General features: G+C 33.9%; 1 protein-coding gene across 1 annotated transcript in view; it reads left to right on the top strand.

Moving 5' to 3' along the window:
- UBE2H (ubiquitin conjugating enzyme E2 H) overlaps positions 1-16393 on the top strand; it is a 133424-nt gene that overhangs the window by 108243 nt on the left and 8788 nt on the right. The window contains exon 6 of the mRNA XM_031939048.1: positions 15059-15187. Within this exon, the coding sequence (XP_031794908.1) occupies positions 15059-15187 (129 nt within the window). The remainder of the gene's footprint in view (positions 1-15058; positions 15188-16393) is intronic.

Genomic DNA, 16393 nt, shown 5'->3' with positions numbered 1-16393 from the left:
ACTGGTCATCATCTAGTATTGTTGTTGAAGTATATAATGATCTCCTGGTCCTGCTCATTTCACTCAGCATCAGTTCATGTAAGTCTCGCCAGGCCTTTCTGAAATCATCCTGTTGGTCATTTCTTACAGAACAGTAATATTCCATAATTTTCATATACCACAATTTATTCAGCCATTCTCCAACTGATGGACATCCATTCACAAGAACTGATCATTTCTTAACCTTAATGATTGCTTACCTTAAGAAATCTTAGGGAGAAGTTATGGCTTATGGTGGGAAAGAAGGAACAACACAGCAAAAGAACGCATGTTCTGAAGCTGATTAAACAGTCTTCTAAAGATGGAAGGTTTTGATCTTATATTGCAAACTCCCTGGATTATTTAATATGATGGTTTTCTTAAATTGCATTTGCAGGATATTTAGATCAGGTACTACAAGTTATTTTTATTCATATAAAATAATTACTTCCTTAGATTTTATTTATTTCTTTAACTTTCATCAGAAAAGTTTGTTTGCTAATCCAAGTCATCTCAACTCAGATTTTAAAGGAAAAAAAAAGGAAGGTTGAAGTGACAAAGATGGTAGCATGTTTTTTTTTTCCCCCAAAGTAAAGAAAATATAAATTTAAGCATTATGGAGTTGACCTGAGTTAACAATGTTTAATTGTGTATGGATCTTTCAATACAGGGTTATGGGCTACATAAATAGAGTAATGAGAAGGTAATTTTGAAGATTGGACAAAATTTTTTAAATTGTCTGTTCAAAACCGAGTTTCTCATAATAGAAGGTAAAAAGCAAGGAGGCATGGTGTGGGTGTGGGGGAGTAACAATTAGGATTAAGTGACTTGCTCAAGGTCCTATAGCTATGAATGTTAAATGTCTGAGACAAAGTTTGAACTCCAGGGAAGGTGCTCCATCTATTGTGCCATCTAGCTGCCAAGGTATGGTATATTAAAAGTTATTTCTGTATCTCTAAAAAGAACTAAATTAGATGACTGGGAGGAAGGTCCTTTCCAGCTCTAATGTATGACTCTATGTAGTTTTTCTTCATTTTTTATTTAAAAAATTTATAAGATTAAAACCCACCAACAAAGACAGTAAATTAAACCTATTGAATTTAAAAAAAAAAAAAAAAACTTTACATACAATCCTTAGATTTTACCAAAGTGAAATCAAATGGATTAATAGACAACAATACTTTTGATACTTAGAGAGCTTTCAGTTTATCAATATGGTTATTTTTTTCCCATGGTGCAGATATAGTGATTTATATTTATTTTCTTATTCTATGTGACTTTTCTCCATGCCTTACTGTGGTCCACTTTCTGAGTCCATTGCAAACTTTTCCCCAGGTGTCTATATATATATAATTTCAAAATCTATAATAAAAAGATTGTCATAAATATTTCATTTTCATTTTGTCCATTTCCTGTAGCAGATTTTATTCTGAGAACTTTAGAAGGTAGATAATTCGACGTTAATAACATAGGCAAAAAATTGACTATTTATAAAATTAAATACTCAACTAGAAAATGAAAAAAAATTATTAAAGTTCTTACATTTCTGTGCAAATTAATTTTTCTTTAAATTTTGAGGGAGATGGTTATAAAATTGTATGTAAATTTCCCCCAAAAATACATAAGTATCCAGAGCTGTCTTTCTTATCTATCTATTTCCTCAGTGAATTTTTACATAAATGTTTTCTATGATCAGTTTTTAGGGGAAAGAATCTAGACTCCAAAATCCTTGCAATTTTAAGGAGTTTTTTTTTGGGGGGGGGAGGGGATTTAAAAACCTAGCAATCTAATAAAATCACATGACTTTACCTGTTGTAAATTTGCCTATGTACTCTACCTTTAATTACCTTTCCACTTTAAAATAATAATCAAGATCTAATTTTTATTGAAATTGTTAAAGTGTAAACTTTTCTACCATTATTCTTCGAAGTTTCATAAACTACTTGTCAGTGTGTATTAAGTGCCTACTTTGTGTCTATCTCCTCTCACAAGCTACATGAAATTCACTTAATGTCATTTGACTTTGTCTTGATTTGGTAAGTTATCACTCTTCTGTCATAGACTCTATTTAACTCATTTCCAAAGATGAAGCAGTTTATTTTTCTCAACAGTTGGGTCAGATATATTATTTAATTAACCAGTAAGTTCTCAGATCCTCACCTGCATATTTCCATTCTGTTGATGTGAAAATTTACAGAAAAAAGAGGGAAAATATTTTGCTTTTGGATTATGGGGAATCAAGGGATTGGTGAAGTGGACAACTCTGTAACTTTTTGATTAGAGAAAGGAAAGAGTTTCACCCTACTCTATTATAATTTTATAATATTAAAACATTGCTTGGGGCATCAAAAATTCAAGTGGTTTGCTTATGGTCACACAATGTTTTATGACAGAGGGCAACAATATAAGACAGCAAAAGCATTTCTTTTAAAAGTATAAAATTTATTTAAAACCACCCACAAAGTTCTGTTTAATCAGTAATGATACAATTTGTAATAGACTTTTTAAAAACTCATGATAAGATTTAAAATATATTTTCAATTGCATTATTCATTTAACCTTGTTTAGGTGAAAAATGAAATTTAACACACTAAACATTGAAGACATGGGAAAATAGGACAAAACGGACAAATTCCATCAAGACTGTTTTTACACGTATATTTCAATATTATTATCAACATCATAGTAACATCTTGGTACCATAAACGTGGAATCCTATACAATTGCTATGCATCAAAAATTCAACTTAGATCTTTCAAGGTAGCATGCAATCACAACTCAAAAATTTTCAAGTTTTTTGATACTTGAATCTTGAATCATTGCTGGTAAGAGTTATTCAAATGTTAATCATGAACTTGTCATTATACTTCCCCCTTTTAAAAAAACAAAACCAACTATGGAGTGCTTTTCCTTTTTTAAGTTTCCTCCATATGTTGGGAACTTTTTAAATTTTTTTTTTAAAGAAATATTTGATTATTAAGTCATTCTCTTTACCAGAATATGTAATATAGTAGGTTGATAACAGGAAAACATTCCCAAACACAAAAGATTAAAGCTGGAAAATATATAGTAAAGATAACCATGTAAAAGAATATATTGACTAATGGTTATTCATTTGCTTTAGAACTATCTTCTCAGATTCAAAGATGATCTTTAAATATAATCTTTGCTCTTCTTAGAAATAAATGTTGCTCAGCAGAAGCATTCTTGAATCCATCTTCTCCTGCACTAGCTTTTAGTCACTGTGCTGTTTCTTTGATTGTCACTATTTTCCCAAAATGTATCTAATGCTTCTGTAAGTTTTTCAAACCTTAATTTCACTTTTTTTCTGTGAATTGGAAGAAGTTGTCTTGGGTCCATTGTTACACAGCTTAGGGGAAGCATGTTAAGCAGTCATTCAGATAGTGTCCAAAAGTAATTTGTTTCAAAATACTGTGGGTTTTTTTGGAGCTTGTGTGTTTACAGCATTTTTATCTGTTTATGCCCAGTAGAAGTGTATGGTTTTTTTTGGTCTTCACGAATGATTTATTGGTCCACAATTATTGTTTGATTAGAATTGAGAAATCAATATTGATCTCTGTCACAAACATCGTATTGTCTTTGAAACATTTCATAACAAGTCTTAGTGTTTTATTTCCAGGACTTGATATTCAAAAAATGTTGATTGTGGTAGATAAAATGAGAAGAAATGAATTGAGACTGTTGGATTTAATAATAATCTCCAATGATGCTTCATTCCATGACCGAATTTCAATATATACCATATCTAAAAACTAGGAGATCTTCAGATGGTGTTGATATATAACCCAAAAAATTAATCAGCCACATACAGCCTAATATTCCTTGGGATTGAGAAATTATTTGGAATTCAGTAGTGATATCCATTTCATGATAATCTGCAACCAAAACACACACATGCATGCACACACACTCTTTTTGTGTTCTCTGTTACAAAGCCAGTGCTTCAGAATCAGCAATTAATTTACTGCTTATTTTGAAACCTTGACAAAAGGTAGTTTCCATTTTGGCTCCTGGGTAGTTCCAAAATAAACTGCTAGAAGTTGGAGCTTTGGGCCTGATGTCAGGAAAAGCTGAATTTATATATGGCCTCTTACAGTTAACTAGCTGTGTGACTCTGGGCAAGTCACTTAACCCTGTTTCCTCATTTTATAAAATGATCTGAAGAAGAAAATAACAAATCATTCCAGTATTTCTATTAAAAAAAAAAACAACAACACAAAAAACCAGACGTATCTGCAAAACAACTGAGTAACAACAGAGTTCCAACAAGTCTCACAACTTAATTTATGGACTTACTAGAATCTAGCATTTATCATGTAGTGAATGTTGATAGGCACTTACTCTTGGATTCAGTATGGAATTTACATATTGATTATTCTTACTGTTTGAAAACTATAGGATACTCTGAAAATGTTGCTCAGTGGTTTCTTGATGCTAAATTTAAATGGGAGCTGCAAAAAAGTACCAGAATGCTTAGTTGCCTATTAACTGCCATTATTTAATAGAAGGTTAATAACAAATCTTGTAGTCATGATGCTTTTGTTTGCATTCCCTAAAGTAAAAAGGGTCACTTCAGATTTAAACAAGATTTCAGAAGAACATCTAAGAAATAAAAGAAAGAATTTTGATTTAAATGACAACATTCTTCTTTTTTGGAACCCATATTCTGAAGATCTTCAGTCATGTTAAGGAAGGACCACATAAATTTTGATGAGAAAGAATTTACTTCCTTCAAATTTAAGTTTGAACAATTGCATTAATGCTTCAATTTTTTGCTGTTGTTAAATAAATACACAGGGTGTTACACACACACACACACACACACACACACACACACACACACGATATGATATTTTGGGGGTTTGGTGAACTTATTTGATAAGTAGATCAAAATCTTTACAATGGTCTCTCTTAAATGACCAAATTGTATGGTCCTGGTTTGCTACTCTAAATAAAAATATACTTGTGGGGCAGCTAGGTGGCACAGTGGATAAGAGTACTGACCTTAGAGTTGGGAGGATCTGAGTTCAAATCTGTCTGTAGGCACTTAACACTAGCTGTGTGTTAATCACTTAACTTCATTACCTTGAGACAAATGTACTTGCTGATGTCACAATGTTTTAGTGGTCCATGGTTTTGATAATTTCCCTTTTCTATAACCACAGAATTGTCTACTTTTTAAATGGTTATTTTGAAGTAGGTGTACCCAGATTTGCTAAATTTTTCATTTATTGCTTCATATTGCTTTAGTGTTTCATCAAATTAACCATCCAAGTGCTTTGATCTTGGATGTAATTTGACTATTTCTTGGTTTTCACTTCTATTCTCAAGGAGTTCTTCCTATTTTAAAGTCTAGTTATTCTGATTTTTCATTTGGTGGCAAGCCTTTATTAAGCACTTACGCCTAAAGCCTTGTGCTGTATGTGGGAAATGGTTTCAATAAGAGATAATTCTCATCAGATTAAAAAGGAAAAACAAACACAAGAAAGAAAAGCAAGCAAACAAAAATCAACAACAAAAACTATTACTTTGATCCACATTCAGTTTCCATAGTTCTCTTTCGGGATGCAGATGGTACTTTCTCAGTTTTATTGGAATTGCTCTGAATCACCTAATTGTTGAAAACAGCCAAGTCCATCACAGTTGATCACATAATCTTGTTTCTGTGTACAATGTTCTGTTCATTTCACTTAGCATCAGTTTATGTAAGTCTTTACAGGCTTTTCTAAAATTAGCCTGATCATCATTTCTTATACAACAGTAATATTCCATTACATTCATAAACCATAGCTTTATTAGATTTTGCAATTAAGAAATCATTAATGATTTTGAAGAGGGAAACTTTCCTTTGAATGATGAGTTGAGAAGTTGGAAATGAAATAGAGGTATCAACTTAATCTTGTCAAAGAATTTAGAGAGAGGATATTGGATAAAATGAGGGATTTTTGAGGATGGGAGCGATATTGACATGTTTGTAGGTAGTAGTGAAGTAGCCAGGAGACAGAAAGATTTGCAAATAGTGAGATGGGAGTGAGAGAGGAGAGCGAATGATGAATTGGAAATGAAATCCCTCATGCATGTATAATGATTTGCTTTGGTGTGGAGAAGGGCCTCCTTAGTTATTTATATGAGACAGGCTTGAAGAAGAAGGTAGTGGCTTCAGGTATTGGGTAACTCTAGAAGTTTAGTACTAAAGGGCAAGAGAGTTGAGATGGTAGCTATGAGGTATAGAAAAGGCAAGGAAAGCTTTTTATCTAGGATTTTCTCTTTTTGAGTTAGCCGTATAATTGAGTACATATTTCAGTTTTTTATTTAAGAGGTAGATGACGTTTTTCTGCATGAGAACCATATCAGCAGTGGCAGGATTAGCACACTAACATTTTGTAAATTAAACGACAGTAGAGTAAGTTCTTTTGATATCCAGTATCGGTTTATTTTACAATACAAGATTTACAATGCAGCCAACTTTAGATTGTAGATTGTATAGCTGCAGAGACAAAATGTTCCATCTTAAAGCTAGGTTCAATTCTGCTGCTCAGAAAATTACTTATGATCTCAAACTATTTCTTTTTCATGCCTGCCTATTTCAATCATACAGTACATTTTGTATTCTAGTGGAAATTTTCAGGACTTTTTGTTTACCAAGACTTCACATAAATGTTTTTTGCAGTTATATAGTGTTAAATGGCCACTTTATTACTTGTGTCTAACTACATTTTTCCTCCATTTCCCTTTTCTCTACTCTTAGTGCTCATAAACACCTATGGAATTGAATAGAAAAGAAAAAAAAAAACTCATTAGTTAATTTTGGTAGAAAACAAAATTTTGAAGATTTGTACATGTTCTGTTACAGCCTTAGAAAGTTGACTATATAATTTTACAGAGTAGATAAATATAAATGTATTAAGTGGATGAATTATAATGTTATGACTAGTCATATTACAGACTTGTTCTATACAATTCATTACACAGATTTATGATGTAAACTACATTTATTTTTATGATGTTGATTTTACTAAATAATCAGTTGAGAGTTTTTCCATTTCCTATCATAGAAAACATGATAATTGGATAGGGGTAATATGAATAAATGAAATTAATGGCTAAAATGAGTATTACTTTCCTTTTTCTCTGTCATTGTCAATAGGCACAGAAGTGGTCACAAGTCCACAAAAAAAGATCTGTAAAACAATAACAAGTGCCTAAATAATAGTGACTTACATACTTAGTGTCCATAAACATCTATTCTCCAACTCTTATACCAATCAGTTGTTTAAATCTTGCTATTTAAAAAAAAAAAAAAAAACAAAACCAAAATTGTAAAAGTTAGTCTCCAAGATTAACTGACTATTCATTTGTTTTTATAAAAATTTCAGGGGCTCTGAATAGGATTGAATGCTAAAGTTAGGCAAAAACGAACTGGCCATTGTCACTTATTGATAACGTTATTCCTATGGAACTAATTCTGTACTGAAATATTGCTCTGACAGATCATGTTATCTTATTATAGTCATTTAAAAATATTAAGTTATGTCTTTGCTATTAGAAGAACTTTGGGTAGATAAAGTAGCTCTTGTAGTTTTTTAGGCAGACCAACCTACTTAAAAAAAATTCTCTTTTCATAATCACAGACCTCAGACTTATAGAGACAAAAGGAATTTAGGACATTACTAATTAACTATCCTTATTTAGATTATTGAATTGAGACCCAGTGAGGTTAATTGTCCAGATGACAAAGCAAATATCTATCACATGTGTATTCTGCTTAGCCCCTCACTGTATGAAGTGCTGAGCACATGATGATGTTGGGAATGGGAAAAGCAGAAGAAAAAAAAAAGTACATTCCAAATGAGAAGCAGTTCTGGGAAGAGAAACAGAAAACATGGTGGTATCAGAGAGAAGGTTATATATTTGGTAATTAGCCTGGTACCAATAGAATAGAAACATAATGGCCTTGAATATTAGGCTATAGAAGTTAACATTTGACAGAAAATTGATGACTCTTTCAATACTTCTTCAGGCACCTATAGTTTGATTACTGTGAGTTTTTAACCAACCATGGATTAGCTTCCATCATCCTAATTCTCCTCCGCCTCCATTCACCACATGGAGATGATCTTCATGAGTTGCTATATTCTAAAAAACAAAAGGTCACCTGTTGAACAAGCTTCTAATAATTCTTTTTGAACTTAGGCAGGTATGTGGATGGCAGATGTTCAGTGTGTCTCTGGGACTGTTTTTCTATGCCCTTGTCAGCTGGGTAGCTAGCATCTGCCCAGAGTTTTATAAACTTGAAAGAATCCAGAGTCATCTGCACATACTCAGGAGACATCTGAGTGGGACTTTAATGGAAAATAAATAGATACAGAAGATTAACCTGTTATTAGCTTATAGATTAAAATGGTGAGGAGGAAGGATGCTAGATTGAGGAATATATATATATATATATATATTTATTTATTTGACCAAAGTATGAGGTACCTATATTTGAGTCTTAACTAGAGCAAAGTCCATGGAAGTAGAGGAGGAAGGATGATTGTAAGAAAGGAAAAAGAAGATGGGATACAAAATGACTGAGGTTTTGTACCTGGGGGACTGGGGAATAATGATCCTATTAATAGACATAGGGAGTAGGAAAAAGGAAATTGAAGAGAGACGATTTGGGTTTTAGAAATAAAGAATTAAGTGGGCAGAAATTTGAGGGACTGGTCTAGATTTGGTAATTCATTATATCCTTTGAATGTATAAAAATAGATTTCTGGAGTTAAAAAATGTTAAGATGAGATTTAAAATACAAATACCCCTAGGAAACATTGAATTAAATTTACACTGAAGTGTAAGTGGCTCATACCAACATTCTGAGAAAAGGTTTAAGTAGAAAGGACAAAGTGTTTAAAAGTTATTGAATATTATAGGAAAATGGTATTAAGGATGCTTGGGATACTAAACGGAAAGAGAAGACTGCAGAATAGAGAAACATTTCAATGATACTGACTACTAAGGAGCCATTTTGGTCTACCACTAGAGTGACAGAATTATTTTTTGGGCAGAAATAGCTATTTGATATAAATCTCTTTTAGAAGGGGGGTGGGTGGGGAAGTGGGGGGTAGGGTAGTGGGTATCAGGTGGTAAATAGATATGTAGCTGAGATTCTGTCAGTCAGGCCTTCAGATTGCCAGAACAGTTGAGGAATGCAGTTGGGAAAGTGCAAAGATCCAACAGGCCAGTTATATCTTTGCACTTCCACATAGTTTTCATTTGAAGATACCAGTATGCTTTATAGACAGATGCCCATTTTAACTGAAAGGAAATTGATATCTGAAAATGGAACAAATATGGCCACTTGTTATAAAATGGATAATTGACTGATTTTTCTATATATTAGCCTTTTTTAAAAAATGAGTTACTCTTAGTGGAGCTGGTAGATTTTTTTAAAAGACTCATTCCAATTAACTTATTTTGAAGAACATGTAGAATATGGTAGTTTTTTTTTTAATTACTACTTTCTCCTGAAAATAAGATTATATTATTATTATTATTTGTAGTTGTAGTAGTAGTAGTAATTTTTTAATATAGCCCTTTGGTATAGTTTGAAAAGTACTTTACAGTAATTTTTATTACTGTAAAGGATAGCATATTATATTTCTCCTTTTACAGATGAGGAACTTGAGATGCAGAGAGGAAGAGACTTGCCCACAGTCACACATCAAGTCTTGGAAGACCTGGGATTAGCTTTGTGGGTTTTTTGAGTATGTGCATCCCAAAGAGCCAGGTTGCTTCGAACCACTTCCCCTTTGCTTAGATGTTTCTCATCTTTGTCATCCCCACTTTCCACCCCCAAAGACTCCTGGTACTTTGACCTGCTATTCCTTTGCTGGAGATAATTCAGTGTAATTTCTCTCACTACTGATTCTTGTTACAAAGTCACCTTAAAAATACCAAAAACAAACCAACTCCTCTCTCATCCCTCCCCTTCCCCACACCGACCACCACCTTCATCAGTTCTTGCCTGCATTCACTTTAATAATCTTTTACCTAGATCTGTCAACACTACAAATTAGGGACAGGTGATGGCCTGGGCAAAAATTAGAAGATGAAAGGGTTAAAGGTAGGGATTCAGAATCTGTACCAGTCCATAGAAGGGAGAGAGTAGCTGTGGGTCACCAGCTCACATTCACATGGTGATTTAAAGGCTGCCAGGCACTCTGGAGAACAGCATGTAGAAGCTATGGGCTTTATGGATATCCCTTTTTACAAAGGAGGGAAACCATGGTGCACACTGTCAGCTGTCCAGAGGTCACATAGTGGTTTGATGTCAGAACTCTTCCAACTGACTCTCTTCATCCGACTCCAGCACATAGCCACACTGCTTTTCTAGTGTGGGCAGCTGGGTGGTGCAGTGGCTAGAGCCCTGGGGCCTGGAGTCAGGAAGGACCCAGTTTCAATCCAGTTAGCTGTGTGACCGTGGGCAAATCACATAATTCTGTTTGCCTTGGTTTCCTTGACTGTAAAATGGGAATAATAATAGCACCTACCTCCCAGAATTGTGAGGATCAAATGAGAAAAAGCTTAATACACTGTCTGGCATTATTATTGTTTTGCCTTCTTTGTGTCTTGAAAGCTTAGCAAAGTATCTGACCCATAGTAGGTGCTAGCTGCTATGCTTAGTGTGCATAGTAGGTACTTATTGACTGAAAAGTGGGGTTAAGTGAGGTTAGATTGCTTTGAAACTATTTGAGAGGGCAAGAACAAAAGGGGAGAGGGGTGGGAGAAAGAAAAAAGAATTTAAGTGCAAACTATATGCTAGGCAATATGCAGTCATTTCACTCAAGTGTTCACAGTTTCAATTTTAGCTTCAGCATGAAAGCAGTAAAATGCAAACAAAATACACACATGATAAAACTAGTGGTAATCAACAGAAGGAAGTCCAGTATTGTTCTGCAAAAAAGACCTCTGTTTTCCAGAATCAGTGAAATGGATGTTGCTGCTTTTTAGAGAATTTGGAATTTTTCTTACTAGAAATACTTTGAGGGCAGAAACTATTTTATTGCTTGCATCCTGAATCCTTCATCCTATCATTCAAAGACAAAGTCTTTGAATATAGAAGGTGATAAATATTATTCAGTGAATAAATGAGATGTAATTGTAGTTTGCTAGTTTGTGCCCAAAGCTTAAATATGGATGTTGCCATGTTATAAATATTCAGTTCATAGAGCATCTAGGGACCAGTAATGTGTGGGCTACATTTTGACAACTAAAATAAAACAAGAGTTATCAGTTTACTTGTTCTTTAACATGAACTGGCATTGTAAAGACCTCTTGGTAGTCTTGGCCTTTGACTGTTGTCTACAAGCTATGTGATTTGCACAAATAAGTCTTATCTTATTTCTCCATTGTACTACTTTTCAAAATATAGTGGTAAAGTGGTTTAAGATTTTGAGGTTTAAAAAAAAAGTTCTTCAATTACTAGGCATCATAGTTTATTGTGACTAACCAAGATAGGTGCCCAATTTTTTAAAAATGAAAACAAATACTTTTAATCCCAGGAATAGTTTGGCTTCTTTTTGGTTTTCTTGGTTGACAGTTGTGTGATATACATGTGAGACAATGGTGAGAGATCATTCTTATTTACTTTCTTTTATTTCTTTCATTTTTTTTAAAAGAGTAGTTCTCTTTAAATGTCTTGGCCCAGTAATTTGGTATTTAGTAGCTAGCATCTGTATTTGTATCTGAGCTATATAATTTTCTTTTTCTGCTCTGTGTATAGTTCTTGTTTTATAGATGTGACTCTGTATTTTAGTGAAATGGAACTGGACAGGGTGTATTGAAACAGGAAGAGAAAGTAGAAGCAGGAAGGAAAAACTAGTAATTGAGGTTTCTTTTGCTTCTTAGATATATTGCCTACACAGAACCCTTATCAGTAACTTTAAAAATCATAAAAGTTTGTAGGAGCAGAGTTTGACTACTTTTCCTGTAATAGATGAAATCCTTGGTTATGAAATGTCATTTCTGAGGTATTTTTCTAGCCCTGAAGTAAATTTTGAATGTTTACTTAAAGAATTACTTCTGAATTATTTTTAAAGCTTCTTTATGGAGTGTGTGTCTGTGTGTCTGTGTTTTCACATAAATAAATAAGCTTCTGTTCCTTTGAGTAACATTTATGATAACATTTCACCATGAAAATCCTCAGGGTTAGCAGTAATTCTGGATTGATCTGGAAAATGTTCTCATTTCCTTTTACTGAGCTGCCTGAAACACAAGGTTGTAGGTTTAAAGCCAGGAGGAACTTTAAAGGTCATCTAGTCTGACCCCTTTACTTTATGGATAAGTAATTGAAACATAAACAGATGAAATGGTGTGGTCACTGTTCCTCCTTGTAGTAGGAGCAAAAAAGATCTTTTGGCTCCAAATCCTACACTCAAAACCACTTCTGCATGTATGAACAGTTCAACAACGTAGCTGCCTGAAGTGTTGGTTAGAAGGGATTTTCTGTACCATGAATTTCAAGAACAAAACAAAACTTTTGGGGCATTTCTTGACCCAAAGTGTAAAAAAGACATCTTGATCACTATGTATGGGAATTTAATGTAGCTATTGAAGGAGGCCTTCATTGCTACTTAAGTTAGAGATACTGTTGGGAACTAACTTATGTTAGTCCCCATTGATAGGGAAGAGTTACTTAATCAATTCATTGTGAATTAGCCATACCTTTCATCTCTGTCCTTTTAATTTGGAAATCTATTTCTCTAGTCATTTGTGTTTCTATCTAAGGGTAAGTGATGAGAAGAAATAGGGAAAAAAATCTTCAGATTTTAAAAGTAACAATTTTGATACTGTTGTTGGAACCCACTCTAACCTACCAACCTATAGATGAAACATAAAAAAGACCATTACTTTTTCACTAAGTAAAAATAAACCATCTTGGTGGAGATAGAATGATCATAAAAAATATTAAAGCACTCCTTTAAATTAAATTAAAATAAATATTTACTTATTTATAAATTCAGTACATATACCTGTGTACTAATAATGATGTATATTGTAAAAGTTACACACAAGCAGAAATTTCAAAGGATGAAATAACATTTGATCCTAGCTAGAGTAGGAAGCCACTATTAACGAGTAATATGATTAGACCTTCACTTAAGAAAATTATTTTGACAACTACATGGAAAATGGATTTGAGAGGGAAGAGAAGTCGAAGCTTAGAGATAGACCAGTTAAAAGCTATTCTAATCTAAGCAAGAAAAGGTACAAATGTGAGAGAAATTGTGGAGAAAGAAGTCAAAGCATAGCAAATGATTAGCTATGTGCTATGTGGGAGAAGTGGGAGCTTACAATGACAAGATTGTGAACCTCAGCAGTAATATACAAAGTCAAGGTGAGGAAGAGGCTGAGAAGAGAAAGTAATGTAATGAGATCACAAACCATTCATACCTGCTTGTCCTGTTGGATTCCCTGTTGTCCCAACCAAAGTGTACTTGTGAAATCACTAGTCACTAGCCTGGAACTCAGATCGATTCTCTTTAACTTCCAGAGGGCACCTGTCATAGCCACAGTGAGCAGGGAATGGATCTGCTTGAGAATGTATATGTGTGTTATTTTCCCAATAACATCTTCACAATATCTCAGAGAACAGATGAGATTCAAGAAGATTTTCTATGTTTTTAATGGTTTCAACTTTCTACTGGTTGATCATACATCTTACGGAGTCAGACCATATTCTTTGATCTTCACTTGGAGGTCACTTGTATATAGTTTTAGAGCTTCCTGATTTGTCTGTATTACAGCTCTAACTTTTTTAGAGTGACTAAAGGTAGCAAATGGAAGATGAAACAAACCAAGTTAGTGAGAAAGTGTTAACCAACTTGGCAAAATGTTTTACGGTACACTTCTCTTGCATAAGGCTATTTTATACATATAGCTTTAATGGCAAATTGGCATCCAGTTTTTATACAGCTATTAGGTAGTTATTTGGCATTTTGAATACTCTTCTTTATCCACATTTTGGTCTAAACATGGACTGATGTAGGGAATTCTTAGTGAAGGAAACACTGTCCACTCATTCAGGGCTGTCACTATTCTCAAATTTACAATCTTAAGATATTTGCTTAGGTCATTCACTGTTAGATTATGTGACTTCTTCAGTGTTTTACTGGAATTTACTGGAATGCCTACTGGAATTTAAGCTGCAGGTCCATCTCACTTGGAAGTCCATTATTCTTCTTGGTACTCCAAATAACTGGAGGACGGTCCTAATGAGATTGGAAGCTATGAGAAGATTGTATCCAGGTGTCAGCCTGGTACATTGGAACAGGGCTAGATTTGGAACCAGAGGAATTGCTTCCCCGTATGAACAGGGTCACATTTCAAAACTCCTGGGATCTTAGCTCTAACCTGTAAACCTCCTGATGACCTTTGATCTCATGAGCCTGCAAAATTCCATTGAATTTCTTTAGATAAAAATAGTGCTTAAATATTTTATTTGTGGGTGGAATAGGAGGTTAAGAAGGGTGATATAGAAGATTTCTAACTCAAGAAAATGGAAGCATTCAGTCATTAGAAAGTAAAAGTAACAATAATAGATACTTAAGGAGAAAATGATTGTGTGTAGCAAATTCTGTAGTATTACTTTCAAATTGTATTTTGTTTGAAAATGGAAAACCAAGTTGTAGAATGAATTAGGTATGGGAATTGTCTTTAATTTTAGGAACAATGAGGATTTTTAGGAACTTAAATTTACCAGTGGATGCTTTTAGAACAGAAAAAATATTGATGTAATCGTTGCCTGGGGGGATGATACCAAGCATGCACTCATCAAATGCAGAGCAAACTTAATGATTGGGGGGAGTTGGGGAATTTAAAAACAATTAACATAAGTTTGTTTAGCAGATAGGCAGGTAATAAGTGAATTCCTGGAATGTGTGCAATAAATGAAATTTAAACCTACTTCCATGCTCCAATGCATAAAATATGTGCATCTCCTGATAAATATTTAAACACATTTGTGTTTTTGTAGATCTTACCAATATATTTGAGTCGTTCCTGCCCCAGTTGCTGGCCTATCCAAACCCCATAGATCCTCTAAATGGTGATGCTGCAGCCATGTACCTTCATCGACCAGAAGAATACAAACAGAAAATTAAAGGTGAGAGAATCGACAATTTTGCTCAGAAACCATAGGTTTTGCTTGAGTCATTGTACCGCTGTCTGTACCATTCACCAGGAATGGATTGAGAAGTATGGTCTAAGACAAGCATCCGCATTCTTTTTCAGTGCTGAGCATTGCTCAGGAGTGTGATTGACAATTCTAAGAGAAAGAAAAAACAGAAGCGGGAAAGGGGGAAAAAATGCAGAGGCCCATTGTAGCAGGGAGTTAGTGGTAAACCCAGGTTCGTGTCATTGTAAATTGTCCACCCCACCTTTGCAGAAAGCATTGGACTTAAAAGTCATTGGTCAGAGTCCTAAACTCAGGTCTACACCACCGACTTGGGGCACTGGTCTCGCTGTCCTTAGTCACCCAGTCACCCTGATAGTTTTCCTGTTGAAGGCACATATACTCTGCTAAAATTACAATTAGATTTATGAAGATGGCACCAGAAAAGGAAGGGGATTTGAAAGTACCATGAACACTTTCCAGTTTCTTCAGGGCAGGGCAGACTTCCCTTTGGTGCCTGTCCAATTTAGCATAACTTGCTACCCACCTGCACAGCAATCCAGTACATCAGCTTCCTTAATAAATGCTGAGACTTCTGGCCTCTTTGAAGTGCACCTGCAAAAGATTACAGTCAAAATTATTTAAACATGGTTTGTGCGTGAATGTCTTTTCATGAAGACAGGAGCAAAAATACTGAAACATGTTTTGTCAGTCAGCTAAAGATGGTTTCTTTTCTTTCTTTCTTTTTTTTTTTTTTTTTTTTTTTAATAAACCATCTCAGTTCTGCAAAGACTAGTAGTGTTCAGTGACTTTGCACAAGAAGGAAAAATAAATTCAGAAAAATTAATTTACTCAAGTGGCATATTTGGTGCATAATAACTGCCCATTTGATACAACTATCTTTGAAGTGTATATAAATCATTTTACCAATTTTAAATTCTCTCACAGCAAAATGGATATCAATTTCAAGATAAGAATTTTAAAACCAAATATTAAAATTTTGACCTAGAAAGTGTTTGATGGCAAGATTGGATAGTTTTAAATAGAACTCATATTACAGCATTGCAGTAGATTTCTTCTGTTTAGTTTTTACATGGAAATAATTAAGACAGGGTTTTTTGTACAAACAGATACATAACAGTAGCATAATTTAGAAAAGAAAAATGATTTACATTCCTTTGGAATTGCTCAGACCTG

This window comes from Sarcophilus harrisii, chromosome 5 (genome assembly GCF_902635505.1).
Source record: "Sarcophilus harrisii chromosome 5, mSarHar1.11, whole genome shotgun sequence".
In the NCBI taxonomy this organism is placed as follows: domain Eukaryota; kingdom Metazoa; phylum Chordata; class Mammalia; order Dasyuromorphia; family Dasyuridae; genus Sarcophilus; species Sarcophilus harrisii.
This window is presented reverse-complemented; position numbering and strand designations above follow the sequence as displayed.